The 14,132-nt window shown below is 38.7% G+C and overlaps 1 protein-coding gene across 2 annotated transcripts in view; it reads left to right on the top strand.

Annotated features, from left to right (window-relative positions):
• dnajc17 (DnaJ (Hsp40) homolog, subfamily C, member 17) overlaps window positions 1-14,132 on the top strand; it is a 48,136-nt gene that overhangs the window by 7,211 nt on the left and 26,793 nt on the right. For both annotated transcript variants that reach the window (XR_008573420.1, XM_054796514.1), the window contains exons 2-8: window positions 2,935-3,004; window positions 6,598-6,656; window positions 6,752-6,839; window positions 6,992-7,068; window positions 8,566-8,680; window positions 9,432-9,481; window positions 11,315-11,392. Coding sequence is in view for 1 of the 2 variants with exons in the window: in XM_054796514.1 (XP_054652489.1) it covers window positions 2,935-3,004; window positions 6,598-6,656; window positions 6,752-6,839; window positions 6,992-7,068; window positions 8,566-8,680; window positions 9,432-9,481; window positions 11,315-11,392 (537 nt within the window). In the remaining variant the exon portion in view is untranslated. The remainder of the gene's footprint in view (window positions 1-2,934; window positions 3,005-6,597; window positions 6,657-6,751; window positions 6,840-6,991; window positions 7,069-8,565; window positions 8,681-9,431; window positions 9,482-11,314; window positions 11,393-14,132) is intronic.

The raw sequence follows: 14,132 nt of genomic DNA, 5'->3' as shown, positions 1-14,132 counted from the left end.
ATGGACAATTTAGAGTCTCCAATTAACCTAACATGCATGTTTTTGGAATGTGGGAGGAAACCGGAATACCCGGAGAAAACCCACGCACGCACGGGGAGAACATGCAAACTCCACACAGAAATGCCCAAGGGGTCTTCCCAATCTCCAGACTGTGACTATGTGGCCAACATGCTAACCACTAGACCACCGTGCGGGCCCCATTAGTTCAACTCTCAAACGATTATCAGACAATTTTTCTTCAGCCTACTGTGGTATTTACTGTAGATCAGTGCCTCAAAATTCCAGTTTCACAATTGAAATGAATGGGATAACAGCCATGATTGCCATTCTGTATATTTTTTTCCCCGTTTCTCTTTCTCTCTTTATTTCTTCTTCACCCTGCCTTCGTTCTCCTTCCTTCTCCCTGTTCTTCCTGCCTGTTCATATTGTCCTCCAGCTAATAAAGTCCTGTAAATGACAGAGTATTCTAATTAAGGAGGATGGGCCATGGCAGCTCAGGCAGCTAATCAGTTACACAGGCTCTGGGACCTGTCGGCTCGGCGTTCTGGATTCACCAAGACCAGTTTGTTCACTGTAATTGGCGCCAAAGACGCTTTTAATGAGGACAAGATGTGAACACGCAGTTGAGGCTCAAGCAGGCAGGGTTTGGGGCATCACTGAGTCTGTTTTTCACCAGGCCTACTACATTAGGCTACTGTTTGTCTGCTTTAAAATGTGCAGGCCTTCCCTGCATTCATTTTTCTTCTTCTGCTTGTTAATTACTTCAATGTTCTGCCATGTTCATGCAATGTTCATGCAAAGAGATACAGAAACACAATCTACATTGAGTAGGTTTTCTCAACTGAAAGTAAAATATTGATTATATTGATCACGGCAGCAGGGCTTCACAAAAATTGCGATCTCAATTCACACTAACACACAATCTAATTTCTAAATGACGTTTTAAAAAAATGTACTTATCTAGCTGCATCACAAACAAAAACATGTCCCAGAGAATCATCTTAATTCTATGCTTCTGTCATTCCTAATTCTATGCAAGAAAATTATGATTTGATTATGATTTTTTGCCGAATCAGCTCTAGTAATTAGTGAGTTTAACAATTTAATAAAACAGACGTTTACATGATGAGTGGCTATTCTGGAAAGTCTCCAGTCCACACACTTATACATGGTCAAGGACATTAGGTAAATTTATCTTCATTAATGTGACTATATCTAATGTAAGGTAAAGAACATCTGCCGGGTTTATAGCAGGTACAGCGAAATGCAGCAAATGATGAAGGACTTGACAAGCAGAGTTGTGGACGCAGCATAAGTTGCATAAGACCTACGTGGGGATTTTTCAAATTTGGGCTTTTTAACCCGGCTACTATAAATTATGTGCAGCTGCTGCAGCATACAACACCTCACCTTTTTATGCATGTTTTATAGCGCCTAGCTTTTCATGTGAACCCCACTATTATCCAGACAACACATTGTTGCAAACTTTTCTGGACACAATAACTATGCTAAAACTATCAGTCAATGATTGAACAGGACCATTGCTGTGGACCATTGCCTCACCCAGAAAAATAAAATCAAATTTTGTGTGAAGTTTCGTTTGATCTAATGAAAAGTATGTGCTTTGGCAAAGTATTTACCCAAGTGTGCTTCTAGTAATATTTGATAGGCCATAATTTACAACTTGTTCCAACTTTAGATTTGTAGAAAGTTACAATAAGGAGCAAAGAGCAAAAGGAAAAACATGCAGAGGCAGGCTAAAAGGGCAAGTAGACTTCGCACAACAATAAGCGTATGTGTTTGGCGCCATTCTCCAGCTTTGCGTGTCAGTTTGGAACTGTAGGACGGCTATGTTTGCCAAGCATCAAGACTAAATATTCCTTAATGATGACTGGTCTCTCAAAGGCTTTGCCTTGAGCTATTTATTGTTTAAACTATACGACAATAAAAGGGAGGTGTAATAATAGAGTGAGACTGTATTTGTCCCTCTTACCCACACCTAAGTAAAGTCAGCTCAACAAGGCACAAGGAAAAACTACTTACATGCCAGGGAGGGCAAGTTGCGTGCTTGAAAGGACTAATGAGAGGTGCTTCAGTTTCTGTGACCTATAACATACTGGCAGGAGATTGGTTTATGCTAAAGGGGATATGTGAAAACATGCAGGACAGTCGTATGGCTGATTGAGCCCAGTGGAAGAGTATTACATTCTGTGAGGGAAATTTGAACACTTATGGGCCAAAACCTTAGCATAGAAAAATACTTTTGAGCAGAAAGCTCCATTGTGTCACTACATACAGTAGCTCCCTGCTTTATCTATAGACTTTAATAAAAGCTACTGTGACCAACGAATAGTCAACATTCCAGACAAGTACCCAGAGTTAAAAAAAAAGTATTTAATTTATTTTTAATTTAAGACTTAGAAAAAAAAAAAGAAAAAAAAAGTTTTTGCTACTAACCTTTATATTAATGATGCTGTTCTTGTGGCAGTCTGTCCTATGTGTGTTATTTTAGATTTGTATAAAAAGTGGACTAGTGCTAGGCTGCAACTCGGCACACATTTATCTTGCAAACCCAAACCACTGTGGAATGTGCCGCAGTGCTTCCACTCCATTAATGTGTCAGAAGGACATGAAACAGAGAATCAGCACAGGTGTTGATTTGATCCAAAGAATACAGTCCCTGATTTTTATTTCAACACGGACCAAATTTCACCCGGGTCCTTCCATGTCAGACTGCAACCAATCTTGTCATTTCAGTGGGACTATCATTTTTATTCAGTTAAGGGAGCCAGGGTTAAGATTATTGGTCTGAAAGGTAATTGTACTTTTGCATGGCCAACACCTGTGCCAAAGTGAATAGTTTATTCCTTTTGTGTCCTGGACAGTTTCCACTCTGAAATGGATACAATTTTCAAAAGGTTCTTCTCCTCTTAGATCAAGAAAGCCTATCGACAGAAAGCTCTGACATGCCATCCAGACAAGAACCCAGACAACCCAAAAGCAGGTGAGTTTTTTTCTTTCCTTCCCTTTAAAACCTGAAAGTCACATAACAGAACTTAAATCTTGATTGGCTTTATTCAGGGTATACGCAGGGTCTTAAAAAGTCTAAAATCCAATAATTTGAATGTAAGGGCTTAAAATATCTAAAGTTATTTTAAAATATAGTATCCTAAAATGTCTTAAATATGATTTTGAAAGGTCTTAAAATGTTTCGCAAGTACAGTAAATTCCGGTGTACTGTATAAACCGCTACTTTTTTTCTTATACACCGGTGAGGCATATGGATAAAAACTACATTGCCCATGATTCTTGGTGTGGTGATGCTCTAATCTTGTGACATCTCCTATACTTCAGAACTACTACAAATCGTTTAAATATGTATTTCCGAAAATGCTGTTACTAAGAGTCCATCATAAGGGGGAAAAAAAGTTCAGGAAACAACTAAAAAATGCAGAGAAGCCACCATTCTCTGCGTTTGCTAAGCCTGTTACTCTAGTTGAGTTGAGCCGGGTATGCACATGCTACAGTTTACAGTGAGCAACAACAAGCACAATTTATACTAAAATCAAATGTAACACATTGTTGGATTTGGATTATTCAGTAAACACCATAAATATACTGCCAAGATTGCAAAGCCTGTTATGTTGGGATCCACGAGAATGTTGTGTTCATTGTCAACACACACAACATACTTCCAGCTTTCAAAATAAGAGCTCTGTTTGTCGCATCTTGTCTAATTGTGTAAACAAAATAAGGGTGTTTCTAATAATAGCTTACATTAATAACGCGATTGGAATTACTAAACCTTCCTTAATCACAAGCATGGGCATTACAGAGGGTTGAAAATTTTGTAGCAATGTGTTCAGAGGTTGACATCCCATTAGAAAAGTTAGCCAGGCGACATCCATTTCTAAATTACTGGGCAAAATTGGCCAATGATGTATTGTATCAATAAATGTAAGGATTTTTGCATTTAAATAATGGACATTTTATTCACTAAACCTAAAAGCACACACTCTATGCTGGTAATATACGTGTAAGAGGTTAAAAAAACAAATTCTAAAATAAAACCCAGAAAAAAATGGAATTTGGGAAAAAATAAAATGGAATTTGGGAAAAAAATACAACAGATTTTATATGGCCCTACTCTAACTAAAAATATTCGGTTTATTAGGGGTGGAAGTCTCTGGCCAACTCACGATTCGATGCGATTACGATTCAGAGGCCTGCGATACGATGATAAAACGATTATTGATGCATCTCGGTGCATCTTTTTATGTGATCAATAGTTTGTGCTGCAAACTATACCAAAACAAAGCACATTTGTAATGATCCACAATTAAAATAAACATGAAACTGATTCATTTACTTCCATTGTCTTTAATAATTGGAAGGTTACATCTACCAACATATTTCCCATTGCACAGAACCAGCAGGAAAAGTAAAGTGCACCAGTAGCAGCATGTATAACATTAACAAACTTCAGCATATTCTGAGTAACCAACATAAAAAAATCTGCCAACTAAAATCCTGAGCATAGAATCTCTGACAAAATAATATTTTTGCTGTATAGCAAAGTCAAAAACAGCTTTCATACAAAATTTACATTTCTTGACCAGAGGCTCTCATACAAGAATAATGCTTGCAGATGTCAGTATATTATGAATAACCAAAAAAACTGTGCTGCCCTTATTCACAACTGCAGTGTCAGTGAAATAAAGTCACGATGGGACTTTGTATCTGGGTTCCAAAGTGTGCAACAAAGTATGAAACCCCTGCTTCTCAACAACCGAATACCGCCACAAATCCTTTTCAATAAAAGTTGCGATAGACTTTGTGATTCGCTTCGCCTTTTCCGAGTTGGGTGGAAAATTAGTTATCACCTGTTCGATGGTTCTCTGGTTGGCAGCAACTTCAGCTGGCTGTTTTTCTTCCTGGTTCGGGTGGAAACGCACTATGTGGTTTCTCATGTTTGTAGTGTTCCCAAAATATTTCAAGCTTGTATGACAAAGCTTGCATATTTTCTGGCTCTGGTTCAGCTCATTTTTACCTTCAACTACGTGAAAGCCAAAGTGCTTCCAGATGGTGCGGTGTGGGTCAGAATTTACGCTCAGCCATTTTGGTTGCGTTTTACACATAGATGCACCAATATAAGCTGTCCGGCGGCACCTCTGCTTTTCGTCTTTTTGTTCCCTTTTTTTGTTCCGTGAGCATCGTTTATTGACATTTATGAATGGATTAATAATCGTCAATGTCGCATGCGGTGCTTTGGAAAAAAAACATAATTTTGAGCCGTTGACATACAACAGCTGTAAATTACTATTTTGTTCAACTTGCTTGTCACAAAATTCTGTAAAAATAAAACTGTTTAAGCACCGGGACCATTTCAGAAGTACCGATTTGGCCTTGGTATCAGCTAATATGTACACGACACCCAATCCTAGTTTCGACAAAGGTCCATTGAGATCTAGAAACAAACTTGAGTTGCATCTTCATTCTCCCTTATTTTCAAGCCAGACAGAATCATCTAAATTATGTCCTGCCTTTCCTTTTTTAGCTGTCTGGCACTCTGCCACAAACAAGCAAATCTATAATCACACAAGGAAATCTCTGTATACCTTTTTTGTCATAACGTGCATAAAGACACCTTGGTAAAAAAAATGGTCAGGTTTTCAAGTAAGGTTTATATGTGGCTTTTGGATGGCTCAGACAAGTCTTAATTATGTCATGCGGGGAAAGAATGGGAAATTGGTGGGGCTGGGGCTTGAGAGGGATAATGTAAAAGCAGGGGGTCGGTTTCCCAGAAATGGAAAAGAAGCGGTTTGGAGGGCCTCAGCACTTGAACCCACACATGGACAGACTTTGTTGCAATTGCACGAGACTGCAGCCAGTCTGGGATGTGCAGCCTCGGTGGGGAAGGTTGCATGTGTTTGGGAGGTGAGTTTGGGGTCATGATTCTTCATTAAAGACAGCACCCACTTCCACCCCTATTTTTCCCCTTCAACCTCCCACGTTATGACAGTTTGAGCTGCCCCATAGGCATGGCAGGTCTCTCCCAGTTGGATTTCATTCCATCTTATTATATAAGTGTAGGTAACCTGACCTGCTCTGCTGGCAGTATGATCCCCAGAGCCTCCTGTTAGTTTGAATTTGCCAATCCCCATTGGAAGTAACCATATCAGCTCACCAGGCCTCCCATAAGAGAATAATTAAGCCTGGCTGGTATAGTGCAGTAGTGTGGCAGTTGCATGATAGGGAGCACTTGTGGTCTTGTATGCTTTTGTGTGTGTGTCAGATGACAACTGAGGCGGTGGGGAATATTGCGTGGTAGTGATGATTGCGGCATTGGCCCCTCTAGGCGCTCTAATGGAAGACATGGGGCTTGTGCAGCATTGCAAGTTTGAGTCACTGAAGATGTGACTTTCTGGCATATTTAGGACATCAATCTCAGCCTTGTAAAGTCTCTTTTTCAAAAACAATTGCATGCATCAAAATGACAAATTGAACAGTTTTATTTATTTATTTTTTTTTTTAAAGAAACAGATTTAGTGGGTCTCCGTTTTTCATCTTATTACCTCTCTTTCCACATTGCTCTAGCTGAGCTCTTCCACCAGTTGTCCCAGGCTCTGGAGGTGCTTACTGATGCTGCTGCCAAGGTAGGTCCACTGTGATCCTTTTGTACAAATCATGATATACACACTAGTGCTGATGCACACATCATTTATCCTGACATTTATGATGGTGTTTTTAGGCCGCCTATGACAAAATTTGTGCTGCCAAAAAACAAGCGGAGGAACGAAACCGCAAACTTGATGACAAAAGAAAGAAGATTAAGCTAGGTGAGTTCCCCATGGTGAGAACCTAGTTTAACTTGTTTGAGTGTGGTAATTAACACAATTGTATTCAAGTAAGATCTCATGTGTTCTGTGATGTTTATGATGTTTTATGTATAGAACCATCTAACGTCCTTCCTTCAAATGGCTCTTGACAGACCTTGAAGCAAGAGAACGACAAGCAGAGGCTCAAACCCAAGATGAAGTGCAAATCACAAGAACACTCGAAGAAGAGGTGAGAGAAGTATCCATAAAAGAGCGAATATAGAGGCTGAAAATACATATTTCACTGAACGACCAGGCCTCAGGCATTTCCCAAGGCAACAAGGTATTTTAATATGATAAAGACCCCTTGGAACTTTTTTGGGGTGAAAGTCTCCATTCTTATGGAGTTTAAAGCTTTTAGATTTTGTGGCCATAAACAGATGCTCCATCTTTTGCACTGCCATAACATGATTATATGTAAAACCCATCAGGTGATGTTGTGTAACACACTTTGCTCAGAGACGCAGTGAAAAATGAAACTGGTATACATGCTTCGAGGCTGACTCATAGCATACAGACCTGATCAAAATCTTAAGACCAGTTGAAAAATTGCTAGAATTTGCATTTTGCACATTTGGAGCTTAATGAGGTTTTAAGTAGCTACAATATACAAAAGCAAGGAGGGGGAGTGAGACAAAAAACATTTGGAACTTGTAATTTAAAGAAAACAAAAAACTGAATAGTTGTTTATCACCTCATCAAAAGTTTAAGACTCCTCAAAATTTTCATTTTGTGTCAGGCATTCTCTATGTCATGCCCTCCTGATGGCTAAAGCTAAGAAGTCCACTCTTTTGGACCATCCTGCATGTTCCCCAAACTTGATGATTTAAATCCCATAGAGAACATTTGGGGATGGATGGGAAGGGAAGTTTATAAAAATGGCCATCGGTTCCAGACAGTTGATGCCCTTCGTGAAGCCATCTTCACCACTTGGAACAATGTTCTCACTAGCTTCCTGGAAACACTCGCATCAAGCATGCCCAAACGAAATTTTGAAGTGATTAACAAGAACGGTGAAGCTAGTCATTACTGAGTCCTACTGAGAATTTTTTTTGTTTTGGTTTGGAGAGTTTTTTTGTTATTTTTTTGAGCGGTGGTCTTAAACTTTTGATCAGCTGATAAACAGCCTATTTCAGTTTAATTGTTGTTTTCAATAAATTATAAATAAATGCTCTTTGTCTCACCCCCCTTCTTGCTTTTGCATATTGTAGCTCTACTTAAAACCTCATTAAGATTCAAAAGTGCAAAATGCAAATTCTAGCAATTTTTCAACTAGTCTTAAGATGTTGATCAGGAGTGTATGATGTTATATGGCTTCTTTCCTCATGTAAAAAGAAGCTCACCAGTAGGGGGCACTGCTCTATTTTTAGTCTCAAATCGCTTGTTTTGGGAGGCCCTGACATCTTGGTGAGCAAACAGATCTTGTGTTTGCATTCTCAGCCATATATTTGATACGTTGCAAAGCAGATTTGATTGTTTACATCTCAGGTACATGACTAGTAACAATAGGATCTGTTTGTATCTCCTACAAAACTACTATTATTATTATATTGTGGCATTTTTCTCCATTGCTTGAGAATCTTTGTGGTACAAACATTGATTAATACTGTTGTTAAATGAATACGGAAGATTAATATTTTTCCAGCGCTCTAAGTTGTTACATTTCTGTATTGTCTTTTTCCACCAGATAGCTCGTTTGAGGGAGGAGGGCTCCAGACAGCTTGAGGAAGAACAGAGGCTCATCAGGGAGCAGATCCAAAAAGAAAGAGAAGCACAGCAGAACACAGACTACACTCAGAGAAGTACTTCCATTTTCAATTTATAAGCCGGATCCATTATGCTTGTTTGCAGGTTAACCAGCACAGCACCATGTAACTCTTTCTTGCCTGCATGAGTTCCCAGTAGCAAAATTGTTTTACTTCTCATATGGGTGAAAATTTATAATCGAACTGTCAGTTGAGCTGTCAGTTTTCTTCAGGCAGCCTGTGGTTCACCAGATATTAGTCACACAAAAAACAATAACTAAATGTATATGTGAATTTTTGTTGCAACACGCAGAAATAGAAGACTTTTATTTTCTTGGCAGCAAGACATTTTGGCATGTTTATATAGGAATGCCAAACATCACACACACACACCCACACACACAACTCAAACATCAAACCTGACCTCATGATCATATTTTTGCATGAAACCCCCCAGTGTTTCTATGTTGGAGACATAAGGGAAAAAATAGTTCCAATAAATCAATTCTATGGATGTGTGTGAAGGTAAGGAAGTTGGGAGTGTTGGTGCAAGATTAGACCTCTTTTTGTGGCTGGGCAATTACTCATGCATCGTCAGCACATCTTAAACTTGCACGCAGTCAGGCCCCCCAAAGTCTGGAACAGTGCTCTCTCTCACGAGGCACTCTGTAGATCATAAGTTTGTTGCAATCACCATGTGACAGCCGAAATTCAATGGCTATCTGTATGCACGTTTCCATGGCTGGCTCAACAAAGCGATTTCTCTCCCTTTAACGTCATGAACTCATCTCTCTTCCTTTTTTTCCAGACTCTGGTGTCGAGAGATGTTCCAGGAGCAACGTCACCCCAAAATTGAAGGTAAATCTCTTGCAGGTAGTAGTTATAGATGAGGCAGGGAAGAGAGATGATTATAAACCTACAGAATGGAAGCTGGGTAGAGCTGTAGACGTTTCACATTCATTATTTAAGATCATTCAAGCTGCTTCACAAAGGGGCTTATTATATACTTATTGTATAGCTTGCTTAAAAGAGGGGGCTGTTTAATTGAGGTAGTAATAGCCAACACTGAACTCAGAGTGAGCGTGACTCAGAGTGAAATGTACAGCGGGGTCACTAGATGGAACACTAACTACAGTCATGGTGCAAACACAAAAATCACAGCACAACATGTAACATCTAACCACACATGGAATGTGTGACTGCAATGAGGAATAATAACCAATTAAGTTAACTTTTTTCTTCAAACTTACAGTAACTTCAGCAATTTTACAAAAAAAAGTGCCACAAGGCATGCTGGAAAGCTGGAAGCACTCCCAGCGATGCTGTGTATGTGGAAAACGCTGGGAAATATGGAAATATGGGCCATTATTTTATTAAAAAAATAATACAGTTAGAAGTTTTTGCATGTTTATGTTGTTTCTTGCGAGTGTCCCACTTTGTTACTAAATGAGATAAATTAGATCACTATAATGTACAACCCCCACGACCCCTCCCGGTCCGTGGAGATTTGTGGGAACATGAGTTGGGTCGTGGGTCCAAAAATGTTGGGGACCACGGTTCTGAACAGTTTTTAATAAAGATTGAGAAGATTGGATCAGTTATACTTTTTTGAATACTTGAAACGCTTTTTTTGTGGAGTACTTTATGCAGCCCAGCCTTACCCAGAGTCTACCACCAGCAGACCCCAGGTAAGTTGAGTTTGAGACCCCTGGTCTAGGTTATTAACGGACACTGCGGATATTCGCTAATATTTTTTAAACATTAAGTGTGGTTTAAAATTTAACAGCTGTCCAGTGCAGGTGGGAATTCCATAACGTTTTTATTTTCAGTTGTAACAACGCGCTGCAGCCCCATGGGGGACATTGTCAGGGGACATGTTCATGGACACCAAGCATTAGTAAATTGTATTTCAGGTGTTTTGAGCTTTATTTCTGTTTGACATACTGAATTTTGGATGGTTAACATTCCTTTGGCCACATCTCATCTGATATGCCATGTTTTGCAATGTGGTGTTTATTTTTGATTTCATGTTCCCAGACATGTGTCAATTGTATTTTATTTAGAATCAAGAGAGTTTTCAGCTGAAACCTTAGACATCACATCAAGCAAATACTTAACGTTTCACCATTATTGTGGCTAAAAGAGGCTGCATAAACATGCAAATTCCCAGAAATTCTGTTTCCTCTTTGACAGCAAGCAGAGAGCTGGATCAGAATCAACACTTTGTGCTTGCCATTAATAATACTGTTTTATGTTTGTGTGATATTTGCTGGGCCATAACCCTTTGTGATTGATCGAAGAGGTTGCACAAGATCTGTTTTTAGCAGCGCGGCATGGGAACTCATACTGGTTGTGGTGGCCATGTTGCAAGCTTTTTGTTGAAGCTACTCTTTTACAGAGAAAGCTTGGCCAATCATCTCTAAAACAATGTCATATGATATGGCAGGATTTGGAATGCAATGGAATCAATATTTGCAAATACAGAAACAATATTTCTCCAGAAAGTAAGACACCATTCAGACTAACATCAAGTTTTTAATTGCTTTCTCATTAAAGCGCTTCACCTTAATACGGTGAATCTACATATGCCCTGTGGCTCTTGATCACAAGATATCATCACACCTTTTTTTTTGAAATTCTACAAGAGATTCCTGATTAACTTGTCATTTTTTGTTTTCTTTTTCTTTTTAGTTGAAGTGGAAGTGTAAAAAAGACGACGAGACAAATGGAGGCTACAGTCAAGAGTTCATTTTTAAACTTCTACAAAAGGTATTGACAGATGACAAATTCCATGAAAGATGGGGGAGGGCGGTGGTGTGGTTTGAAAGAGATGTTTATGAAAAGAAATGAAAGTGTTTGCTTAGGCTTTGACAAACTAAAAGCAAACACAATTACACAGTGAGCAAAAGTAAGCATGTTAAAACAACACTTTCACATGTTACAACTTAGGGTTTGGAGATACTGTAACATTGTAATATCTCTGCATAAAATATTGCAGGAAATGATGCAAAATATCATCAAAATGTTATCAAATCAGTTAACTCAACAAAAATAAAAACAGACCTTCACATATACAATCTATAATTTACTGACCTAAAAAAATGTGTGCACCATGTATTGTTTAATGTGTACTAAAAGACCCAATGTAACAAACTTACAAATTGCACACATTTGTGGTCTGCATGACTTTGTTTTCTTCCTTTTAAACAAGGCCCATTACTGTAGGTTTTGTTGCAGTGAAAGTGCTGAGGGCAATGTTGCAGCACCCTTTCAGGGCTCCAAACAAACTTTTTTTTCAAACTAGGAACACAGTGGCCCCTAACTTAAAATTTTAGGAGTGTAAGCAGAAAATTTAGGGGCGCACACCGAAACCGACTTGCAAAGGAAATATTCACATTTCCTGTCATTTTCACTGTATTATTGATAAATACTCAAAGAATAAATAGCAACTGTCTTCTCTATCCGCCCTGTTTCTGTCCCTAGCTTCTGGAAGGCCTCATTAGTGGCATCATATACATTATAACTCCAATACTGCCCTCTTTCCTTCTTCTTTGGTGTTTGTCTACTTTCTTCCTCTTTAGGAGTTAGTGTAGGCCGGCAAATTATCTAATTTGCGCTTTACTGTCAACTAAATTAACTGGTAAGGCTGCCAATTTCTGGACAAATAAATATATATTTTTTTACCTTTAATTATGTGAAACAAATGTACTATTTGACACAAACCTGAATTAAATTTGATGCCTGTTTTAGAGTAATACTAATACATGGGAAGTTTATTCTTTAATCATTTATTTTTTAGTTAAAAATAACACAATTAACAGAATAAAACTAGAGAAGCACTCAGAGAGCGCAGACCTCCTCCAAGTGCCATATTTGCCCCCCACATTGTGATTCACACCAAAATAATTATCCTACTTTTTTTGGATCAGTCTTTGATATTTTCTAGAATCTGTTGGAAACTTGCCACTTTTTTGTGGCGTTATATGCACAAATGCCGAAAATAGTCCTATCTTGCAATGTTAAAGAATCCTTTAAAAAATTGCTGATCCATATCACCCCCAAAATTGAATCAGTTCTTCCATCTCCCATTTCTGACAATTCCTGAAAATTTCATCCAAATCCATTTTGAACCTTTTGAAGTTATTTTGAACACGAAAACAAACAAACAGACAAACAGATAAACCCTGGCAAAAACATAACCTCCAAATTGCGCTGCGCTTGGTGGAGGCAATAACAATTTAAATATCTTATAAAAACTGTCCTACTTAATATACTGTAAAAGTGTCCAGGTTTATGATAGCCAGGTGTATCCAACTTCTTGCACTATTAAAGATACTGTACTTTAACAAAAAGAAAGTAGAGGTGAGATAATTGTGTTTTATGCACTTTATTTACAGAGCACATCTCCACTCTCCAATTTCTCTTGAAGATGAATAAAGAATCTATCAAACAGTGTGCTCATTGTCTTTATCATATTTTGTAGTCGTTTGTCATTAGCTACAGGCATCAGGTCTGAATTGAACACTTATAATAAATACTAACAGTTGAAGCAAATATTCTTTGGTGAGCTACTCAACTGATCAGATGGCGAGCTACCTGTTAAGATCCCGTGATAGTGTCACTATTTTAAAGCTGGACATACTACGTGTTTATGTTAAACAACCGCATGGCGTGTTTTAAACACAAAATGTCACTGTGGTTAAAAACAACAACAACAAAAAAAAAAAGAGTCACATTTGGAGTCCGTGGACCAGAGACTAGGCGAATAACTAGCTATATATATATAAATAGCTAGCTAGCTGCCGCCAGAGAGGCAGTGGAGCCAGGCAAAATGTCTAAACAAAGATGGGAGAATAGTCGAACTTCAATGCGAGTTAAACGTGAGCGATCACACACGCTGGCATCGATAGGCTTAGACTGTGACAAGCTATTTTTAATTCTCAAGATAATAAGGGACATCCCTGGTCAACTCAATACAGAACACGTACTTTTATCTGGTCACGTGCGAGGAGATGAAAACTTCACTCACAATGTGTCATATTTTAGTCGCAAAATGTGACCATTTAGTCGCAGTCTAGAGCCCTCCCTTTTAAAGGCATGCAAGCCATTGTTCGTGCTCCATTTACCGGATGATAGCAATCCCAAGGGAGCCATGAGGAAGTCTGCTCGTCTCATGCAACTCATGCACCACCTTATTCTTTCATCCCTCTCATGAGCTATCAGTGGGGCAAAGGCCGGTCTGAAATGAGAAACGGGCAAGTGTCACTGACGTCATGATAAGCGGAAGAGCTGTTTGAATTTCTCCTTGGCATGCACTCAATAGTAAGACTGTTAAGACAGTGGAAAATGATTCTGTTGCCTTTTTTGGAGGAAGTTCATTAAAAAATGCTTTTGTTTGACATGGCAAGCTGTAATGAGTGCCCCTTAATGTTTAATGTTTTTGTTAAGTAAGAGAAATAGCCACTGCTGTGTGGGAAAACAACTACGGTATGTTGAAGACTTGTGTTTG

This window comes from Dunckerocampus dactyliophorus, chromosome 13, assembly GCF_027744805.1.
Source record: "Dunckerocampus dactyliophorus isolate RoL2022-P2 chromosome 13, RoL_Ddac_1.1, whole genome shotgun sequence".
NCBI classification, from domain to species: domain Eukaryota; kingdom Metazoa; phylum Chordata; class Actinopteri; order Syngnathiformes; family Syngnathidae; genus Dunckerocampus; species Dunckerocampus dactyliophorus.
Note: the sequence above shows the minus strand (reverse complement) of the source record. Positions and strands in the feature narration are given on the sequence as shown.